Source organism: Oryza glaberrima, chromosome 6, assembly GCF_000147395.1.
Source record: "Oryza glaberrima chromosome 6, OglaRS2, whole genome shotgun sequence".
Classification (NCBI taxonomy): domain Eukaryota; kingdom Viridiplantae; phylum Streptophyta; class Magnoliopsida; order Poales; family Poaceae; genus Oryza; species Oryza glaberrima.
This window is the reverse complement of record NC_068331.1, coordinates 18,381,679-18,403,034: the sequence shown is the minus strand read 5'-3', so window position 1 is coordinate 18,403,034 and position 21,356 is coordinate 18,381,679. Positions and strand designations below refer to the sequence as shown.

The 21,356-nt window shown below is 46.0% G+C and overlaps 2 protein-coding genes across 2 annotated transcripts; both read right to left on the bottom strand.

Annotated features, from left to right (window-relative positions):
• Positions 1-6,514: 6,514 nt before the first annotated feature.
• Positions 6,515-7,037, bottom strand: LOC127776146 (uncharacterized). The gene is made up of 2 exons (XM_052302494.1): positions 6,705-7,037; positions 6,515-6,604 (listed from the first exon to the last, which is right to left on the bottom strand). The coding sequence occupies exons 1-2, from the start codon at positions 7,035-7,037 to the stop codon at positions 6,515-6,517; spliced, it is 423 nt and encodes a 140-aa protein (XP_052158454.1).
• Positions 7,038-7,411: 374 nt separating this feature from the next.
• Positions 7,412-7,902, bottom strand: LOC127776147 (uncharacterized). Its single transcript, XM_052302495.1, has 2 exons — positions 7,727-7,902; positions 7,412-7,604 (listed from the first exon to the last, which is right to left on the bottom strand). Exons 1-2 carry the CDS (start codon positions 7,900-7,902, stop codon positions 7,412-7,414), a joined length of 369 nt encoding a protein of 122 aa, XP_052158455.1.
• Positions 7,903-21,356: the final 13,454 nt, after the last annotated feature.

Sequence of the window (21,356 nt, the reverse complement as noted above, 5' to 3'; positions counted from 1 at the left end):
CGATCAGTGGTGAACACTCTCGGTATGTAAAAGATAAAGTTTAACTGATGAAAAGAATGGTGATGCATTTCGATGTCGCAGATAACGAGTAAATATTCGTTCTTTGTTCCGGTCATACGTCAGAGCTATGATTATCTTAAAATCCGGGGGTGGTGGGTGGATGTGAAGTTGATGTCTTTTAGTTAAGAAATAAAATCGCGTGAACCGATCGGTGATGAAGAATGACTTAATTTTTTTTTGTGGGTTTTCATTCGTTTGGTTTGTAGTTGTTGGTACTGACTGTTGCATATCAAGTTAATTTTTAACTTGTTATGATATGGGATTTAGTTAAATAATATCTTTGTGTCGCTATGCCGTGGTGGCATTTTGGTAGTTTATCCATGCGCGTGTATCTCCACAGATAGCGGGCATGCATGCAAACCGGAAATCGCTACAAAATCGCTGTAATTGATATCCCGGATATGTATGGATCAGACCTCCTGCTGATTGTACCTATATAAACTTCGTAATCCCTATTGTGAATTACACAACCATCGCGGCCATGGATGGTAAACAAGAAACCGAATCCACTAATACTCCTGACGATTCTCCCACACACACACACCCACCATCGATGCCACGCTGCTGCGGGTGGAGCATGAAAGTGATCTCCCCGAAGAGTTTAGGGTGTCAAGCCCTCCTCGTCCGTCGCCACCCCCTTACCCGCTGTCACCATCGATGGAAGAAGACGGGATGATCTACGCGGAGGATTTGGGGTACATGTCTACCCCATGCCTTTCTCCACCTTCAGATGTCGACGACCTAAATCCGCCCGAAGACCCCAACAACATAATTGTTCTGCACCCAGCTTTCATCGACGACGGTGACATTGATATTATCCAGGAGGACATTTACAATTTTCGATATGACCAGACTCCTCCAAGAGATGCTCAGTCATCGGCAACCCGGTTCCTGCGCCATAAACGTGACTAGTTTTTTGTTTAGTTTACTTAATATTCCCCACAAACAATTTTATGTGTTAGACCATGTGTTTATCTATTCACATTGCCCGTACTCATAGGCTTGAAGAATTTTATTTGTTGGTGTGCTGTCTTCCGCTTGTTTAGTGAATAAAAAGAATGTTTCCTTGACACCTATTTTGTGCCGTGGAATAGAATTGCAACACCGAACAGTGGAGTTAAACTATAACTTGTCAGCTTAGGTGATGATTTCCTATGGTTTGTGCAGGTGTTATAGTTAAAGAATAACTTTTGTTTTAGGTGCCTAACGTGCGCAGATACTGTATGTGTTTTTAACGTTGGATTCCAAATCCACATCGCACAAACCAAACAACAACGAAAACAATGAAAAAAGGACTTAATTAATTTCAAATGAAATACTCAATGGTGAGTGTAAAACATCGTTTAATAATTGTAAAAAACAAGATGAGCAGCATAAAGACGGTGTTATATAAATTTATAGTGATTATACTGTCTTCATGCGGAATCGCTTTCATAACCACCGGAAGATTCGTCCGCATGTGCTTGCTAGTCATCTGTAAAACCAGAACACTCTGCCGCATCTTCAGCCCACTCGTCGTCCAAACATCTTCGTAGTGAAGGGCCCTCTCTGTTGTATCTCCTTGTTGTACTAGCGACCGCAGTACTAGCCGTGCTTCCAGCATGCGTACCACGGCCTCTACCCTTGCCTGTTTCCCGTGGCCTGCCTCTCTTTCCCTTACCCCTTGTCGAAATTTGTAGGATTCTTCGGGCAAGTATCCGCGTAGTGCCCATCCCTTAGATGGCACCACCCACATTCCCTTGTGCACAACTTTTTGCCCACTGCTGCAAGTTGAACTTCTTCCTCCGGGCCACGAGTCCTTCCTTTTTTCCTCGACTTTGGGGGGGGGGGGGGGGTTCCCTGCTAATATTGGCGATTTCAACTCGTCCAGCAACGCCTTCCTGCATATTGGTGTCAACTGTCGCAGTAGTGTCGCGCGGTATCTTCTCTACTTGGCTGCGCAGCCCTTCAAAACAGCTGTAGCTTTGTCAAATGCTACCTTCGATTTGCATGCCGCCCTAACCACTCCAAACGCTTCAATCATCATCATGTTTGTCCTGTAATTTTCTTGAACACCATCCGGTCCAGTTGCCTCTCGGTCATGCCTGTCAAATGGCACGTCGCTCTTCACTTTCTTTGTGTACCTCTTTCGGATGTAGGCAGCGGGTATCTTCTCAAGTTGTACATGAACAAATGCCCGGAGCATGTGGGTGCAAAACATGCCTACAAGACAAAAAAAAAAAAGAAATCAATTGGACCAGCATATTTGTGAAGTGCGATAAAGGATTGCTGGAATTTTAATGCGTGCATAAATCAAGCTTGAGGTTGGTATGAAAAAAGGACATGTATGCTCCCACTGTTTGCACTCGCATGTAAACACCCCTGCGTCAACATCTGCAATTAGCTTGAATTGCTTCTGACACCAATCGTGTTTTTCAGAACGTTTGGTGTGTGATACTATCCACCCGTTTGCGGAAATCGTGGTCTTGTGAAATCCTGAAGTCGGTGCTGTCCTGTAGCGCCTCCTCAAACAATCTGAAAGCCGCCCTGGTGTACAGTCTCGACATCTATATAACAAATGGCTACCTCACAGCCAACATTGGCTTTCCCTGCACAAAAGAGAAGTCATTAGTTGTGTGTGAGTTAATGTTTAGGTGAATTATAAAAGTGATGTAATAACGAATCCCCTCTGTACAGAATATCACTAACCGAGCATGCTCTTGTTTCAGCAGCCTCCTTCTCCTTCCTATCAGTTATAACCTCCAACATTCTCCTAGCAAAACGGTGGAGCGTAGTTTGGTGGTCAACAAACTTGTGCTTCACCAACTTGTTCATGCTCTCGCTGCGCTGCGTGGATGTCATCCTCCCACAGTAGTCCTTCCTGAAGAATGCAGGCACCTACTTCTCCCCAATATCATATAAAGCTTTCATGATGGGACAGCCCTCCAAATCATACCTCTTTAAGAATTGATCCCAGGATGTTTCAAACTCATAAGGTTTGTAAGTTTGATTGATGCACAACATCATGTCTGGTTCAATTTGTTCGTTCCATTCAAAAATTTGTTCGCCATGCACTTGTTGAAGGTGTTGAATAACCACTCAAATGACTCTGCCTTTTCGTCTCTGAGCAAGACACATCCAAAGAGTGTGCTCTGCATGTGGTGGTTTGCACCAACAAACATTGCAAGTGGCATTTCGTAAATATTAGTTTTGTACGTGGTGTCGAACATTACCGCATCTCCAAAGTCGGCAAATTCAGCTTGGCTGCTAGCATGACTCCAAGAACAAGTTTTTAATGACACCATTTTCATCGAGCTGGGCGTCCCAGTAAAACTTTGGGTTTTGCAACGTGCACTCGTTGAAAAACTCCAACAGCTTGTTGATGTCGTTTGCATTTTCCTTCCGGACATTGGCTGCTTTCCTGCGTCGTTCAGTTAAAAAAGAACTAATTGAAATCAACATGTGTGACTCCATGCAAGAAAACACCATAAATACTTCAGGAAAGCAACATCACAAAAAAGGAAAAAAGGGGTTATTTTGAAGATTCACCTGTTCTCTACGTCGCGGGTCGTGAACGGGATTTTGTCCAGGCCTCCATGAAGATAAGATAGAATGCCCATGATACAGCTTTGCGGCACGTGACTTTCTTGCATTGTGTCCACAAACTTCATAACCGTGTCATCACGGTTCTTATGTGCACGCATGTGCTTTACCGCCGAAGGGGATGGCGTTAGAGGGTGGTTGTGCTCTAGCTCGACCACATCATACTGTACCAATGAGAGCACACCACCGTCATAGTTGTGCCTCAGCTTCACATAAGCCTTGCACCCCATTTTCTTGGATGGTCTCTTCCGTTCTCTATCACAATCTGCAACCTTCGACACATGCTTGCCCTCTCTCGTACAACACACCTCGCGAATCGATTTGTGCGTGCGGTTCTTCTTGATGTCAAACCAGCGTGATATGCATATGTCTTGTAGAAGTTGTATGGATCATCGTATGTAGGGAAAGCCATACCTTCGGTGGGCACCATGTGCGGTGGCACGCAAGGACCCTGTTGTATAACAGACAGAAAATTCATACTTAAATGGATGATGAATAGTTGAAACATTATGAAAGTTTTGAGACCATTCAAAATTTATTGTGGCTGCTGAATATGACATGTGGAGTGCCAGTTAAAAAATAGCTTGTGGCCATTTGCTAGCGTATTCCTGATGTGTGATAAGCCGGTGGTACTGTCATGTGCAATGTGCAAGTTAAAAAATTACTTGCGTATTCTTGTCACTAATTCTTTGAATAAACGAAAGTACCTAGCAAGAGTGGTAGATTCTCAGTTATAAATTAACCTATATCATGAATATATCGTTATAAGATGTTCATAAAACATAGATGGTCCTGGCATGGGAATTGAGTTACATTTTAACTATTGAAAGCGATAAAAGATGCTTCTCGGTAAAGAATCAAACACGTGGGGGTATGGATCATTGTGAAAGTAAAAAAATAACTTGATTCTTCATGAAGCTAATTATTTAAAGTAAATCGAAAGTACGTAGCACGAGTGCTAGGTTTAGAGCTATAAATTAACTTATAGTATGAGGTTATCACTCTTAGATGTTTGCACAATATAGTTGGTCCTGCCTTGGGCGTTGAGTTTTTTTGGAACTATCGAAAGCGATAAGAAATGATTCTCGGTAAAGAATGTCACAGTGAAGGTATGTCATGAAAAGTGGTAACCATATAGAAACATCACTTCATTCTACGATTTGTGGGATACTTAGTTTCGTCATACGAAAATAGCAACAGAAAGAAACATTAAACGTGGTTGGACAAAGTGTGTGTTTAGAGCAAAACTATCGCAATGTAGCCGTCGTAGATGATAACAACTAAAAAATGGGTTTGAAGGAATGGAACTTACATGGCTGTATACCCTATTCGGCGTGGGGGATGCAATGTCGTTGTCATCCAAGCACGGCGGCATCCCTCGAGAGCAAATGTCTCCTGCTTGGTGCATAGGGGTGCATTGTTGTTGTGTAGGGCTCGCCGGAGGGCAACCCGTTGATGATTGAGGAGAGACTAGCGGAGCAGATGATGTGGAGCTGGTGATCTCCGACGACGCCATGAGCAGGCAAGGAAGAGCCGCCCCTGGAAGGATGTGCTCCGAGTGCCACCACTAACTGGCAGCTAGCTTGGTTTATGATTTTTTTTATTTTGTGTAGTGTTTCGCTATGGACGGATGCTTTGGCGATAATGACGGATCTGCATGGGTTGCACGTCCGGTTTTGCGGTGTTTAATTTTGAAAAGAAGGAATCGTGAGTTAATTGTACGGTAACGATTTGTCCGATAAATGCTCATGCCGTTTCTTTTTTTTCACCGAACTAATTTTTTTGTAACAAACGCTGTGGTGATAATAAACGCTACTGTCAGATTACGAGTTGTAATTAGACTATAGTGTAGTGAAATCCTCAAATATGAGCTCGTCGTGGTGTAGATTTGAATGCCAGTTAAATTTTAACTGATATTACCTGTGGCAATAATAGTTAAAGTTTTACTTCTAGCCGATATTAGCTTTTGGATACACCACGGAGAATTTTGGTGTGTTTGCTAATAATAGTTATTTTTTAACTATTATTACGGGCACACGTACGAGTAAGTATACATAGATTTTCTTGAATCCTTTTATTTAATCTCAGCAGATCGATGGTCAGGATGGGAATGGCGGGTAATTCTTTAACTTAATGCTTCGTAAACTTGGATGGATTATGTACAGGTTGCCCCCTATACGCGAAACTAGTTATTTTTTGACTCATCATTGGGTTCGTGCCTGCAAGATTGATTTGTGCTTTTGAGAGTAATTTTTTAACTAATATTCTGTTCTTCCAGTGAAGCAAGCTACGTCATTGTTGGGCAATTGCTTGACTCTTCACGTAATAACCTTTGAAGTGTTTGAAAACATTAGGCGGGATGAAAAAGGAGTTATTTTTAACTTTACTCACAGTGGAAAAACGGATTCTTTTTCCTCCTAGATAGTGGGGTATACATGTTCAGTTAAAAAGTAACTTGTGTGTGTTGACTCTGGTGAATTCATTGAATGTACCTTGCCGAAGTCAGGACCTTATTGGTTGTGCTAGGCGAGTTAAAAAGTTGACTCCAATAGGAGGAAACACAAAAAATAGGGTTTTTGTTTTTCAGACTAGTGGATTGAAGTTGACAGGTACCAATAGTCATAAAGCATACCAAGCAAAAACACATGTCAGGATACACCAACCTTGACATTCTATAAGGGGTCAGCACACTAACCAGTAGCATTTGAAATGTACAGTGACAAACACCAAAAGAAGCATATATAGTGAGACCACACTAGTTCTAAGCTATGGTAAAGACATCATGTATCCCAATGAAAAAGTTTTTCCAAAAAGGTAAAGCATGACTGTTTTTTTAGGCCGCAGGATCGATAACATCGGTTCCACGGAACTTCTAGATATCGGAATGGAGAGGCGTGGCTTGGTTGTACTCGCTGAACATCAGCTGGTGCAGGGTGCTTGACCGGACAATCACCGAGTCGGTCTGAAAAACACATGTTGGACGTGAATTGGTACAGAATAGTGTGGAAATGAACGACGAATGAGTCAGTATACAAATGTAAGGGGGTGATTGCTATAGTTACCGGGATGGAAAGATTCTTGATGGATTCCCTGTTGCCGTCGTAAGCCTCCATGAACCGCATGATATAGAAGGCGCAGTCGTTGGAGCAAATTTGCATTTTTGGGCACTCCATCATGTTCTTCCTAAAGCCGCCGAACCTGCAGAAGCTCTTCGGCACTACCGCCTGCAGCGCATCGCTCAGACGCTTGACGATGCGTTTGGCCAACGCACCGTGGTGGTCGCTTACCAGTGCTCCGATCAAAGTGTAGTTGTTTGAATCCATTATGTCAACCAGCCTATGTGCAATGTTGATTGTATACAGAGACCAGTGATCGTGGTGGAGCACAGGAACCATTATCTGTCCATTCAGTGTTTGGAAGTACAGAAACGAAACTTACAATAGCATTGCTGGGTTTAAAAGATGCTCGATGCAGGGGAAAAGGTAGACATGGCATTAGTCATTATGCGAAAATTAATAACTAACCAATGCTGGATGTAGTCTGGATGTAGTCGCGCAAGTTTCCGGCCAAAGCATCAGCGGAAAATTTGTATCTTTCCATTTTGTTTGATAAAATCAATGTTCAGGAGAAACTGCAAAAAAAAAAAAAGTGTGGCCATGTGTTGGTGTGAACCAAAAGAGTGACATCTCGCAAAAAAAAAAAAGAAAAGAAAAACAATCATGTTGCTGCACTGTATGAAAAAAAGGAATACAGTAGAAATTGGCGATATTCACGTTACCGATATGGAAGTCGGAATGAAAATCCTTTTTCCATAAGTATCTAGCCTGTACTTCATGTCATCCTTGAATAGAATCAAGCTGAACACGTCTATGAAAAGCCCCTCTGTCAGGCTCCCGTCGGAGAACGATTCCAGCACATCATTTCCATACGCAACAGAGCTGTCGATCTCTAGCAGTTTCACGCTGCAGGCATACCAGAAATATTAACATGTAAACCCGTAATCTAAGCAAGGAAAAAAATGGGTGGTCCGCGAAAAAATATGATGCACCATATGCACATCATCAAGGTGATGATGAACACCAACCTGTCCATACAACCACCATTGGTCAGTAAGAAGTGCCTGAGCTGGATGCTAAGCGACACGTCCGATGACGGCATACCGGGGCCAACAACCACCGGTGAAACAAATCTTGCCGGCTCTTGTATGAACCGCTTTGGCAGAGACCATGGCGTTGAATTTACGTCATCGGTGTTCGGCATGGTCTCGGCCAAAAGCTGCCAAAATACACAATAATTGTGTAAGGGGAAAAAATGTTAACAGAAAGTAGAGGACGATCGCGGACAAAGTATAATTTTAACTGCCATCTACCCGTGTATCGCTGTTTGAACCATCAAAGCACAGCACAATATAAGAGTTGACTGCTCCTTTGATATGTAGCAAAAGGACAGATAGTTGCAAACTTGGGTAAGAAAAGGTTTGCTGTAATCCCATATTCCGTTAGGATATGGATTGTACCTTGTATTACGGATCCCTTCCCCTATATAAGGAGGGTCCGTGTGCCTCTTGGGGCACGATTCTTTTTTCTCCCAATCATACAATCAATAACACACTCGGCGGAATCATCCCCGGACAGGAGTAGGGTATTACTTCTTTAATAAGAAGGCCTGAACCAGTATAAAATTCCTTGTCACCAAACCCATCCACTTTCCTAGCTTGATAGTCACCCCCTTTTATTATTGCCGAAATCTTGTTTCGACAGTTGGCGCGCCAGGTAGGGGAAGCGTCAAGTTCTCGCCGACCAAGTGCGATGGGCTCCGTTTCTGGCATCGACGACTTCGCCTTCCCTCCAGGGCAGGCGTTCCGGTTCGGCAGCCTCAACTTCATCACCAACGACTTCGGCAAGATTTCTCCCCTTGACTCGGATTCAAACCAGTCGGGGAGAAACCAGGTCCCCGTGCCGTTCGGTATTCTGAACTCGGCCGAGGCCTACTCCAAGATCATCTCTCCTAAGTCGGTTTCAAGCCACTCGGATGAGATCCAATCTATTCCTCCACGATCAGATCAAGACGACGGGTCCTATCCCTCAATCTTGATGAAACTTCCTGATGACTTGGCTGCCGTCTTCACAGCCAAAACATCTCCCACTCGGAGATCTAGGCGAGCTCCGGCATCGGCCCGGATCCAGTCTAGATCCAGGGAGGTTGGTGTTATACTCCAACCTCTTGGGACAGTCTCGACGGAAGAGTTGGATGGCTACCTCAGCTCCCCCGGCGTCAGTTCTCGACCAACCGAGATCCTTGACTACGACGACTTCGGCTACCACTACGACCACGGCGACTTCGACAACTTCGACGACAGCTACGAGGATAACTACACGCCCCTATTCTTCGGCGTATTCATGGCTGACAACGAAACGGAAGAACAGCGCCGAACCCGAGAAGCGGACCAAGATCGCGCACGGCAAGAAGCTGAACGTCGCCGACTGGAGGAAGAGCGACAGCGACAGGAGCGAGAACGACTACAGCGTGAGCAACAAGATCGCGAACGGATTGCAAAGGAGGCTGAAGATCGACGGCACCGCGCATTGGAATCCGCATTGGGCAACAAGACGTCGACGGGACAGTGGTCTTTCGCACCCCCTAGCAGAACGCAGTTGCAGCAATCACTCTCCTCGACACCCTCCTCAAGGAAGACGCACTCAACCAAGCCGATCATGTTGTCAACATCCTGAACCAGACGAAGACCATGATCGCTGCCTCGGTTCCAGCCAACTCCGCAAGCACCCGCACCCCGACTGGTAGCCGAGTCCCTCATCATCAGCCAAGCCTCAGCGTCACCGGCACAGGATCTAGTCGCAGGAGCAGGGGTCACGACGAACGATCTGTTCACTCGCTTCCCGAACATCACAGGGAGCGCCGAGCTGAACGGCCTCGTTCTCCACCTCGCCAGCGTCCCGTCGACCTTCGCGACACGATCAACCAGCGCCGTGCAGCACGAGGTCACCGTCATTCACCAAATCGCTACGACGACGATGTGGATGAAGTAGCTGCCTTCACTAATGACCTGCGTCGAGTCGATTGGCCAGTCGGCTTCAAACCGACTGGAATCGAGAAGTATGACGGCACCACCAATCCGGAGTCTTGGCTCACCGTCTACGGACTCACAATCCGCGCAGCAGGAGGAGACAGCAAGGCCATGGAAAACTATCTACCTGTGGCCCTAGCGGACTCCGCCCGATCCTGGCTCCACGGACTACCCCGTGGCACGATCGGATCATGGGCGGAACTTCGTGATCACTTCATCGCCAACTTCCAGGGCACCTTTGAACGCCCCGGCACACAGTTTGACCTCTACAACGTCGTTCAGAAGTCTGGAGAATCCCTTCGAGATTACATCCGACGCTTCTCCGAACAACGCAACAAGATCTCCGACATCACCGACGACGTCATCATCGCCGCCTTCACTAAAGGCATTCACCACGAGGACCTAGTCGGCAAGTTCGGACGTAAACCTCCCAGGACGGTTAAGCAGATGTTCGAAAAAGCCAACGAGTATGCCAAAGCCGAAGATGCTATCACCGCGTCCAAACAGTCGGGCACTACTTGGAAGCCAAAGAAGGACACGCCGACTGCAGGGGGGAGTGGAAGTAACAACCACAAGGATCGCAAGCGTAAGCCCGAAGAACTTGTGGCGACCACCTCTCAATCTTCCCGACAACGTCCCCGCGTCAACACCTTCGACAAGATAATGAACTCTCAATGTCCGCATCATCCCAATTCCAACCACGTGGCCAAAGATTGCTTCGTCTACAAACAGTTCGCGGAGCAATACGTCAAGAACGCACGCAAACCTGCAGACGGAGATCAGGGCACATCAAAGAAGAAAGATGATGAAGACGATGCCCCGACTGGTTTTCAAGATCATCGCAAAGAACTTAATCACATCTTCGGCGGACCCCTGGCTTATGAATCCAAGAGAAAACAGAAGCTAACAGAACGGGAGATCAATGCGGTTCAGCCTAACACGCCCCAATATCTTCGGTGGTCAGAAACAGCAATTAAGTTTGACCGCTCGGATCATCCCGACCGAGTGGTCCACCCAGGGCGGTACCCCCTGGTACTAGACCCAGTGGTTCGCAATGTCAAGCTTCGACAGACTCTCATCGATGGTGGCAGCGCACTCAACATCCTTTTCGCTAAGACCCTGGACGATATGCAGATTCCTCGCACGGAATTAATGCCGAGTAATGCACCCTTCCACGGTGTTATCCCAGGATTGTCAACTACACCACTCGGCCAGATCACTCTTCCAGTTACCTTCGGCACTCGGGAAAATTTTCGCACAGAAAATGTTTGTTTCGAAGTTGCCGATTTCGAGACAGCATATCATGCTATACTTGGACGACCGGCTTTAGCCAAATTTATGGCCGTCCCACACTACACCTACATGATGATGAAGATGCCTGGTCCTCGAGGGGTCATATCACTACGGAGCGACATCAAGCAGGCTGTCACATGTGACAAAGAAAGCTGCGAGATGGCCCAAACCCACGAGATTACTCTCGCTCGCGAAGAGATCCGACTGGCTGCGACCACGACAAGCGAGGGAGAAGTGCCTGCAACCAAGCTGACGAAGACCGAAGAAAGTGATGCCAAGACGAGAAAGATTCCCCTAGATCCCTCCGATCCTGATAAGACTGCTGTAATAGGCGCTGAGTTAGATTGTAAATAGGAAAGCGCGCTCATCACCTTTCTTCAGAATAATAAAGATATTTTTGTGTGGAAACCATCCGATATGCCTGGTATACCCAGAGAGGTGATTGAGTACTCTTTACATGTTAAGGAAGACACCAAACCCATCAAACAACGACTCCGCCGTTTTGCACAAGACAGGAAGGATGCGATTAAGGAGGAATTAACCAAGCTGTTAGCAGCAGGCTTCATAAAGGAAGTCCTTCATCCCGATTGGCTGGCTAACCCAGTCCTGGTTCGGAAAAAGACAGGGCAATGGCGCATGTGTGTCGATTATACCGACCTCAACAAATCTTGTCCCAAAGACTCTTTTGGGTTACCTCGCATTGACCAGGAGGTTGACTCAACGGCCGGCTGCGAGCTACTCAGCTTCTTGGACTGTTACTCCGGATATCATCAGATCCGACTAAAAGAATCCGACTGCTTGGAGACCTCGTTTATTACGCCCTTTGGGGCCTACTGCTACATCACCATGCCCTTTGGATTGAAGAACGCAGGAGCAACCTATCAATGCATGATTCAAAGGTGTTTTTCAACTCAGATCGGCCGCAATGTTGAAGCCTATGTTGATGATGTAGTCGTCAAGGCCAAGCAGAAGGATGACCTGATTGCGGATTTAGAAGAAACTTTCACAAGCATTCGTGCTTTCAAGATGAAACTAAACCCGGAAAAGTGCATCTTCGGAGTACCGTCAGGGAAGTTGCTCGGATTTATGGTATCTTAGAGAGGCATACAGGCCAACCCGGAGAAAATCAACGCCATCCTCAACATGAAACCGCCAAGCTCCCAAAAAGACGTCCAAAAGCTGACTGGTTGCATGGTGGCGCTCAGCCGGTTCGTCTCACGACTCGGCGAGCGGGGGATGCCTTTCTTCAAGCTGCTGAAGAAGACTGACAATTTCCAGTGGGGACCCGAAGCACAGAAAGCCTTCGAAGACTTCAAGGAACTCCTCACCACTCCACCAGTTTTGGCCTCGCCACATCCACAAGAGCCACTACTGTTATATGTGTCGGCAACCTCCCAGGTTGTGAGTACGGTCCTGGTTGTCGAGCGTGAAGAGGAAGGCCATATTCAAAAAGTCCAACGACCAATCTATTTTGTCAGCGAGGTTTTAGCCGACTCCAAGACAAGGTATCCTCAGGTTCAAAAGTTATTATATGGTGTCTTAATTACTGTCAGGAAATTATCTCACTATTTTCAAAGTCACTCGGTCACGGTGGTCACATCGTTTCCACTCGGGGATATACTTGATAATCGCGAAGCAAACGGACGGATTGCGAAGTGGGCCTTAGAATTGATGTCTTTGGACATATCTTTCAAACCACGAACTTCGATCAAGTCACAAGCTTTAGCTGATTTCCTTGCCGAGTGGACCGAGTGCCAAGAAGACATGCCAGAGGAAAAGATGGAATATTGGACTATGCATTTTGATGGGTCGAAGAGGCTTACAGGCACTGGAGCTGGGGTCGTCTTAATTTCCCCGACTGGAGAAAGATTGAGCTACGTATTGTCGATACATTTTTCTGCGTCCCATAACGTGGCGGAATACGAGGCGCTACTCCATGGATTAAGGATTGCAATCTCTTTAAGCATTCGCCGATTAATCGTCCGGGGAGACTCTCAGTTGGTTGTTAATCAAGTCATGAAAGAGTGGTCTTGTCTAGATGATAATATGACTGCTTATCGACAAGAGGTACGCAAGTTGGAAGACAAATTCGATGGACTCGAGCTCACTGATGTCCTCCGACATAACAATGAGGCAGCCGACAGACTGGCCAATTTTGGTTCAAAACGGGAAGCAGCTCCTTCAGATGTATTCGTCGAACATCTTTACGAACCAACCGTACCCAGAAAAGAGACAACTGAAGCCATGGATACTCAAAGCGTAAGCATGATTGAAGCCGACTGGAGAGAACCTCTCATAGAATTTTTGACCAAACAAGAACTCCCTCAAGACAAAAATGAAGCCGAGCGGATTTCCAGGCGCAGCAGACTTTACATTATTCACGAAGCTGAACTATACAAGAAAAGTCCATCAGGAATACTGCAGCGCTATGTATGTTTGGAGGAAGGGAGACAATTGTTGAAGGATATACATTCCGGCATTTGTGGTAATCATGCTGCTGCACGGACCATCGTCGGCAAAGCTTACCAGCAAGGTTTTTTCTGGCCTACAGCGGTGTCTGATGCGAACGAGATTGTGCGGACATGCGAAGGTTGTCAATTCTTTGCCAGACAAACTCATTTCCCAGCCCAAGAGTTGCAAACCATCCCGTTGTCCTGGCCGTTTGCGGTCTGGGAGCTTGACATGGTCGGCCCATTTAAAAGGGCAGTCGGCGGTTACACGCATCTCTTTGTGGCTATCGACAAATTCTCCAAGTGGATTGAGGCTAAACCAGTCATCACGATCACAGCAGATAAAGCTAGAGATTTTTTCATCAATATTGTGCATCGGTTTGGGGTACCTAAACGGATCATCATTGATAATGGCACTCAATTCACCGGCGGAGCATTTAAAGACTTTTGTGAAGACTTCGGCATTAAAATTTGTTATGCCTCCGTGGCACACCCCATGAGTAACGGACAAGTTGAGCGCGCTAACGGCATGATACTGCAAGGGATCAAAGCACGAGTTTTCGACCGACTACGCCCCTATGCTGGATCAGCTGCCGTCTGTACTTTGGTCTTTACATACTACTCCTAGTCGGGCTACCGGCCAGTCGCCGTTCTTTTTGGTTTATGGCGCAGAAGGAATGTTGCCGAGTGAAGTGGAATTTGAATCACTACGATTTCGGAACTTCAACGAGGAGGGCTATGAAGAGGGCCGAGTAGACGACATCAACCGACTAGAAGAAGCCCGAGAAGCAGCTTTAATTCAATCGACTCGATATTTGCAAGGGTTGCGTCGTTATCATAATCGGAATGTCCGATCGCGAGCCTTTTTAGTCGGTGACCTGGTTCTGAGGAAAATTCAAACAACACAGGATCGGCATAAATTATCTCCTTTATGGGAAGGACTGTTCATAATTGCTGAAGTCACTCGGCCTGGTTCTTATCGACTCAAGCGCGAAGATGGTACTATCATTAACAATTCTTGGAATATTGAGCACCTTCGTCGATTTTACACTTAGGCATTTCGTTTGTATCTCTCCTCTTTGACTGCTAACTTTAAGTTTTTCCTCGAAGTTTTCAGTCAGGGGGCTACTATAATAATAATGGAGTATGATTTTTATCAATTCAATTTGCTTACTTGATGTATCATTGCCCTGTTTGATTTCTTGGCTTAGTCAATGAGGACTGAAAGTTTTTTAACAACTTTTGCGGGTTCTAGGCTCAAAAAGGTTTGACAAAAACTTTTAAGAAATCAGGAGCTAAGCTAAGATACCAAGCACAGCATAAATTCACCAGTATTATACAAATTGTGCCTCCATCATCGTTAATCATCAAAGTTATCGGTACATTAATCAGTATCAGTCTTTTCATCATCAGAATTTTCAGGACCAGTCGGTCGAAGATCGTTGTCCTGAAATCTCTCAACTACATCAGCAGCAATTTTGTCAGCCGCTTTTTTCGCATCACTGATGAGGTCAAGAGCAGCTTCTTCACTCGTCCCGTCTGCGAAGCCATCAATGGCGTCAATATCAACTCTCGGATAAAGGGATTTAGTCATCGCCAACGCCATACTTGCTCCCATACTTCCAGCTTCTTTGATGTTCTTGAAATATATATCCGGAGCAACTCTCAGCTTGTCGAAAATTTCAGAAGCATCAAGTGCACTCAGGTCGTTGTTATTGAGGAACATCGCTTAAACAATTGGGGCAGCAGCGTTAGCAACCTCATCCCAGGCTCCTTCAAGTTTTTTGATCTTGCCAACCAGGACGTCGAATTGAGCTTGAGATTTGATCTTGCGGTCTGCATTGACAGATTCACATTAATAAGTCAGCATATGGAGGATAATGGCTTTTGAGGTATTGATTGTTGATACCTTCAACTTCCTTTGAAGCCAGGTCTCTTTGTCTTGCCAGTTCTGCCTTGTCATTTTCCAGAATTTGGATTTGCTTCTCTAGTTGAGATATCTTGGCAGTTTGCACTACATTAACTTCGGTTAATCAGGATTACAGAGATAACAGCACAAATCAATTGGGCAGAGTTTGCGCAAACCTTTTGATGAGCCACTCAGCTCAAAATTGGATTCCTGGAGCTCAGCAATTCGATTCCTCAGATCATGCTCATTTTTCCTGGCAAGCTCTTTTGTCTCGTGCAGCAGATTCCTGGTGGCTTCGAGGGTCCCGAGATGAGGGACTAGCTTCTCTAAGGTTGCCGTTTTAGCTTCGTTCCTAAGATGAATCCTCTGCAAGACAGTTTAATTAGCGCATGAATTAAAAGGCAAACAAGATGGTTGAGATCAGGTACCAGAGGGCTTACATTTACAATACAGGTTGCCTGACCAAGTGCCTTCTTCAGTAGGCATAACTCTTCGTCCTCTTTTTGCTTATTTATCACGATCCCTTGAGGCTGCATGTTGTCATCCCACCACTTGACCAGAATCGGAGGGCGTGAATCCTCAGCTGCTTGTATGCGGGGAATTTCTTCTTCACCACCGATCATTGGCCCTAATGTATCCACTGACAGAGGTTAGACAATTGGTCAGAGTTATTTGGGTCGACATGGTTTCAAACAGAGTATTTTACCCGTAATGATTTCTGGACGAGGACGAGTGGATTCGGATGCCTTTAAAGGAGATCCAGATCTCTGGTTATTGCTGGCGTCTTGACCGCGAAGGCTGTCTACTTGAGCTCCAACTTCTGGAATCTCTTGGCTTGGCCCTGCGTCCGACTGGTTCCCAGTCGGGGGCTCCTGATTAACTCCGGCTTCGGCTCCGGCCGACTGATTTCCGGTCGGTGGTTGATCGCCAGATTCTACATTATCAGTTGCCGACTGATTGTCACCCGGACGGTCCCGGTAGTTGGCATGGTTTCTTTGGAAGAACTTGCGTCCATGCTAGTCGGGTCAGAGTCTTTCCCAGACGGATCTATGTCAGATGGTTTCCTGCAAGTTTGATTATCAGTATTATTGCCGCAATGGATGCGCATCAATGCAAGAGAGATCGTTGTATGAGTTGTACCTGGAAGACTTCCTGATCTTTGGCGTGGGGCGACTGGATGTTTTCTTCCTTGGAGTAGCCTGTTTTGGTAGTTTCTTGGTTGTCTCTCGGTCTCTGGGCCTCCTGGTAGTATCATCGGCTTTGTCGTCACTCAGAACCAGTTTCCTCTTTCGAGAGTCTGACTGGCCGACTGGATCAGAAGCACTTGGTTGAGTTTCGGACCGAATTCTCGGTCCTCCGCTCCCTTGCCCAGTTTGGTGGCGGGGAGATCGGCGTTGGGCGATTGGGGGATCCGACTTCATCAAAGCAAGTTCCTGGGTGCAATATCTTTCATTGTTAATTGATTCAACAGGAAGACAAGATCATATCTTGAGGAAGGTTGAAATGTTTGAGTGCATACCGGTGGAGGAGGGTTGAATGCGTTGAATGGCACGACAGGCAGCAGATGTGAATAGCTGACAACAATAGCATTTGAGAAGATCTTGTACACTCTTTCTTTCATGACCTTAAAGTCAAGAGAATCTGGATCTTCCCGATTTGGATCATGCTTGCTGTCGAACTCAAAAGCTGTGCGGGATCTTTCTTTGATTGGAGCTAACCGACACTTGATAAAGTGCCGGGTGATCTGCTCTCCTTGAAGACCCTGTTCTTTTAGCTTTATCATCCTCTCCATTAGTTCTACTGCCTGAGCAGCTTCATCTCCTATAGGTAATGAGTTCCATGTGTCCTGGTAAACCGGAGGAAGACAGCAGTACTCGGGGAGTGCGGGCTCAGTATTCTGAACATAGAACCAGTTCGCATGCCAGCCTTTGTTTGAGGTTTTGAAGGGCATGGAGAAATATTTTTGGCTCAAGGTTCCTCTGAGTTGGAAGCCAGCTCCCCCGACAACGCACAGCTTGCTTTTGTTTGGCTGGGGCTTGAGGAAGAAGATGCGGCGGAACAAGGCGAAATGAGGCCTAATGCCTAGAAAAGCTTCGCAAGCGTGGATAAAATTGGCAATATGTACTATGGAGTTTGGATTCAAGTGATGCAAGCTAATCCCGTAGAAGTTCAGAATGCCCCAGAAAAATCTTGAGGTTGGAAGAGAAAATCCGCCGTAGAAGAAATGAGCAAATACCACGATTTCGTGTGTGTCGGGGGTCGGGAATGCCTCACCAAATGCTGGTCGCCACCCGATGATCTCTTTTGCTGGAAGAACGCCGTGCGCCACCATCTCCTTCAGATTGTCTTCCTTCACATTGGAGGGTGCCCACTGACTCTCGAAGCTTTCTCTTTCTTCCGCCATGAATGTGAACTGGATGGTTTGATTTAGTTTGAGATACGACAGAAAAGAGATGGGGAATCGGAGCGGTGGATACGGGGAGAAATTTTGTGAAGTTTTTGAGGATGGATTGGAGCGGATTGATGAACCCTAACTTCGTCGGCGCGGTTCTGTACTGTAGCACGGAGTAGGGAATGGCGAGAGTCTCGGCGGGGAAGACGAAGCGACGTTTGGACTTCGGTATTTTTAGGGTATCGGGAGTACTAATGGGCCTAGGCTTGTACTGTACTTCAGCCCAATTATGTTTTCAGCGTGGCCCGTTGTGATCCCTAGGGACTTATGCGCTTTTTGCTTTGGCATTATGTGCTCACAATGACACGGCCCGATGCTGTTAAAATCCTTTTTAACGCGATTCAATAATTCTTTGGAATTATTATGATGCACATGAAAGGTGCCCGACAGAAAGGTGTTATACCATTTTTGTAAGCTTTTTTAGGCTACAGGAGCTGTTGGGTTAATTTGAGATGACTGGTTTATTAGTAGTCATTCTCCTAGCATGTTATATGCTTATCTTGGTTATGGTAAGGGTCACAGCCTAGGCTGTTAGACTCATTAATTACCGTGATTTTTCTGTCATGTTTGGTGGATCATTTTAAGAGTTTCTTCCTCGGATTCCTACCAAATGTATCTATTTTTGGGTCTTTAGAGTGTTTGTCACTCGGCCCTTCTTGTATTTTTTTGTCCTTGATATATTCAAGTTGAGAAGCAGTCGGCTGGGTATTTTACTAAGTACCATGTGTGCTTCGCTATAAAACCACTCGGTTCTTGACTATATGTTTAGTTTTTCAACTAATCACATAGTCGGGGGCTACACCTAATTAGGTGCATCTACTCGATGCACCATGTTTTATTTTCGCCCTTCACAGTTTTTGATTTTTAGTACTCGGCAAGCTGGAGCAAGTTGAATTGAAGCACTCGGACTACTGGTTTTTGTTTCGAGAAGGTTGTTTCGTCAACTGCGAAGGTCTCGGGGGCTACTGTGGAGATTATGGATACCCCATATCTGCATGACAGTTATACTTTAGTCGGATATATGGTACTAAATATAGATAGAATATATTTATGAGGACTCGGGTTAGATTCTAAACTTGTATCTCAAGAAAATACCCGAGATCCTAGTCGGCTACGATTGTATTTTATCTGTAATCCCATATTCCGTTAGGATATGGATTGTACCTTGTATTATGGATCCCTTCCCCTATATAAGGAGGGTCCGTGTGCCTCTTGGGGCACGATTCTTTTTTCTCCCAATCATACAATCAATAACACACTCGGCGGAATCATCCCCGGACAGGAGTAGGGTATTACTTCTTTAATAAGAAGGCCTAAGCCTGAATAAAATTCCTTGTCACCAAACCCATCCACTTTCCTAGCTTGATAGTCACCCCTTTTATTATTGCCGAAATCTTGTTTCGACATTACTCATAATGATATTTTCTTGATTGCTCATCGATTTCCAGTGAGGTTGTTTATTTGAACCACTAGCTTAGTGGTTCCTTGATCAGTGTAGTTAATAAATGACTGTCTTACTGCAGTTTGCAACCGGAGAAAACACCTCACATATTGTCTCAGAATTAAACTTTTGGTGCGTACTGTTTGTCCAAGCAGACAATCCCTAAGTGCTCATGCTCAAGTTGGTGACAAAAAAAAATATGTCCAGAGGAAACCCAAACTATGAGAATATGATTTGATGCAATGAAGCACAAGTGAACTCGACGAATGGGATGTTTGAGAATACAACCACGGACAATGTAGGAGCCCCCTCGAGCTTGCAAATCTCCTTGATTTTCTCGTTCACTTGTGCGTCGGTCATGTCCGTGTCCAGCGGTAGAACAAGTGACGGTGACGGCGTGAGCTCAACGGAAAGAAATTGCGAGGCTGCGAAGTAATGAAATGTTACTGCAAGGATATCACTTTGCTGATGTACGTATAACGATATAATGGGTAACTAATTCTCCTTACGTCGCGTGGTATCTTCGGCGTGGGGCAGCTCAGTTGTTTTCCTCCGTCGGGTGAGATTGTTGTTCACCGGCACTAGTAGCATGTTCCATATGAATGCCGGTTGAAGCAACCGGATCAATACCAATCGCACGCACAGCCTCGACGCCTAGTGTGTCTTCCAGGTGTCAGGCGCCTTGTCTTGAGCGGCAACTTCCTCAGTTGTGAGGGGTGCGCTGTCCGTGGGGGGTGGTGTGTGCTGTGTCTGAACCGGTGAGTCAGCAATCCAAGACTGGGCCTGATCTGCAACCTCTTGACGCACAGGAGGTACGTAGGGCACAATTTGCATGCATGGGCCGGCTCACTTGCGCGGGATCATTAGGGTGATCTGTGTGTTGATCAAGCAAACTCGGTTTAGCGACGCACCCATGCTGCTGCTGCTGCTATTGCTGCTGCTCATCTCTTCATTGGGATTGGTTTCGGCGCCGGTGGGTTGCACGTTGCTTTGCCTCCGGCTGGCTTCTTGGCATCGGGCGGGCTGAGGCACAACGGGTTGGGGTGCTGCTGCTCTGTTTGCTTGCGGCGCATCAATTACACGCTAACATAGCATGTGCTGCTTCTGAACAACTATCCTGAAATGGCGCTCGATCTCCACTGCACTCTCTTTCGCCTGCCTATCGTACTCGGCAATGGATTCTAGCAAGCTACTCCTCTGTTCATTAGGCAACCCACCTAGGTGTGGCCCAATGATGGCAGACATATTTGGGAAGGTGTACGCCGGCGCCCTGATGGCTTCAACCATTGGCCCCTTCCCCTTGCCGGGTTGCTTGATAGCATAGTAAGTGCTCTCCAACGATCGCAGCTGCGAGGTACAAACAGCGCGTTAGTACAAAAAAAATGAATAGGCAGGATTACCAACGAATATACGATAATAGGGGTGCATTGACAGCTATACAGAAATGAAAATGCAAGTGCATTGTTCAAGAGCCCTCATGATAACTTTATGATTGGGTTTTAGTGTACAAGTTTAGTGATCATTAAAAATACCCGCGTACGCCGGCCCCAGTGTATGTGAGCACATGAATTTTTATTAATGGAAAGGAAAATGGGGAAGAAGGAATGTGAAACACTTACAGGGAGGTTGCCAAACGGGGGCGTGCCATCCCCTCCAGCTTCCTGATCCGCACTAACCAGCCGATCGACAATTTCCTTAGTATACACGTGTATACGAGGGGTGAACACTAGATCGAGACCAACGTCTGTTGGTGGGAGTATGTTGTCAAGATATAATAACTGTGCAGGAAGGTAGAATGTTAGTGAGCATTGCATCATATCCAGTAAACCGGCAGCAGGCAATAAAGCGTCATTTTGCGAGTAAGAATTTGGGCCAAACAAAGTATAAATGAGAAAAAGGGCTTACCACCAGTAAGACGACGCGCGAGGCTATTGATGATGCCAGGTTCTGACGCCAACACCTGATGCTGTCGCTCGAAGCTCAGAACATAGCCGTAGACCAGTCGATGGCAGCGACCCGGTCGAGATCGGCGGCTAGCTAGACATCACTCTTGGGGACAAAAAAGTCAGTTGTTGGAAGTAGGA

Coding starts and splice junctions, on each gene's coding strand:
- LOC127776146 (XM_052302494.1), bottom strand. CDS start 7,037: ATGGTTCCTGTGCTCCACCACGATCACTGGTCTCTGTATACAATCAAC. Junction 6,605..6,704: donor TCAAGAATCTTTCCATCCCG/GTAACTATAGCA, acceptor TGTGTTTTTCAG/ACCGACTCGGTGATTGTCCG.
- LOC127776147 (XM_052302495.1), bottom strand. CDS start 7,902: ATGCCGAACACCGATGACGTAAATTCAACGCCATGGTCTCTGCCAAAG. Junction 7,605..7,726: donor AATGGTGGTTGTATGGACAG/GTTGGTGTTCAT, acceptor GTATGCCTGCAG/CGTGAAACTGCTAGAGATCG.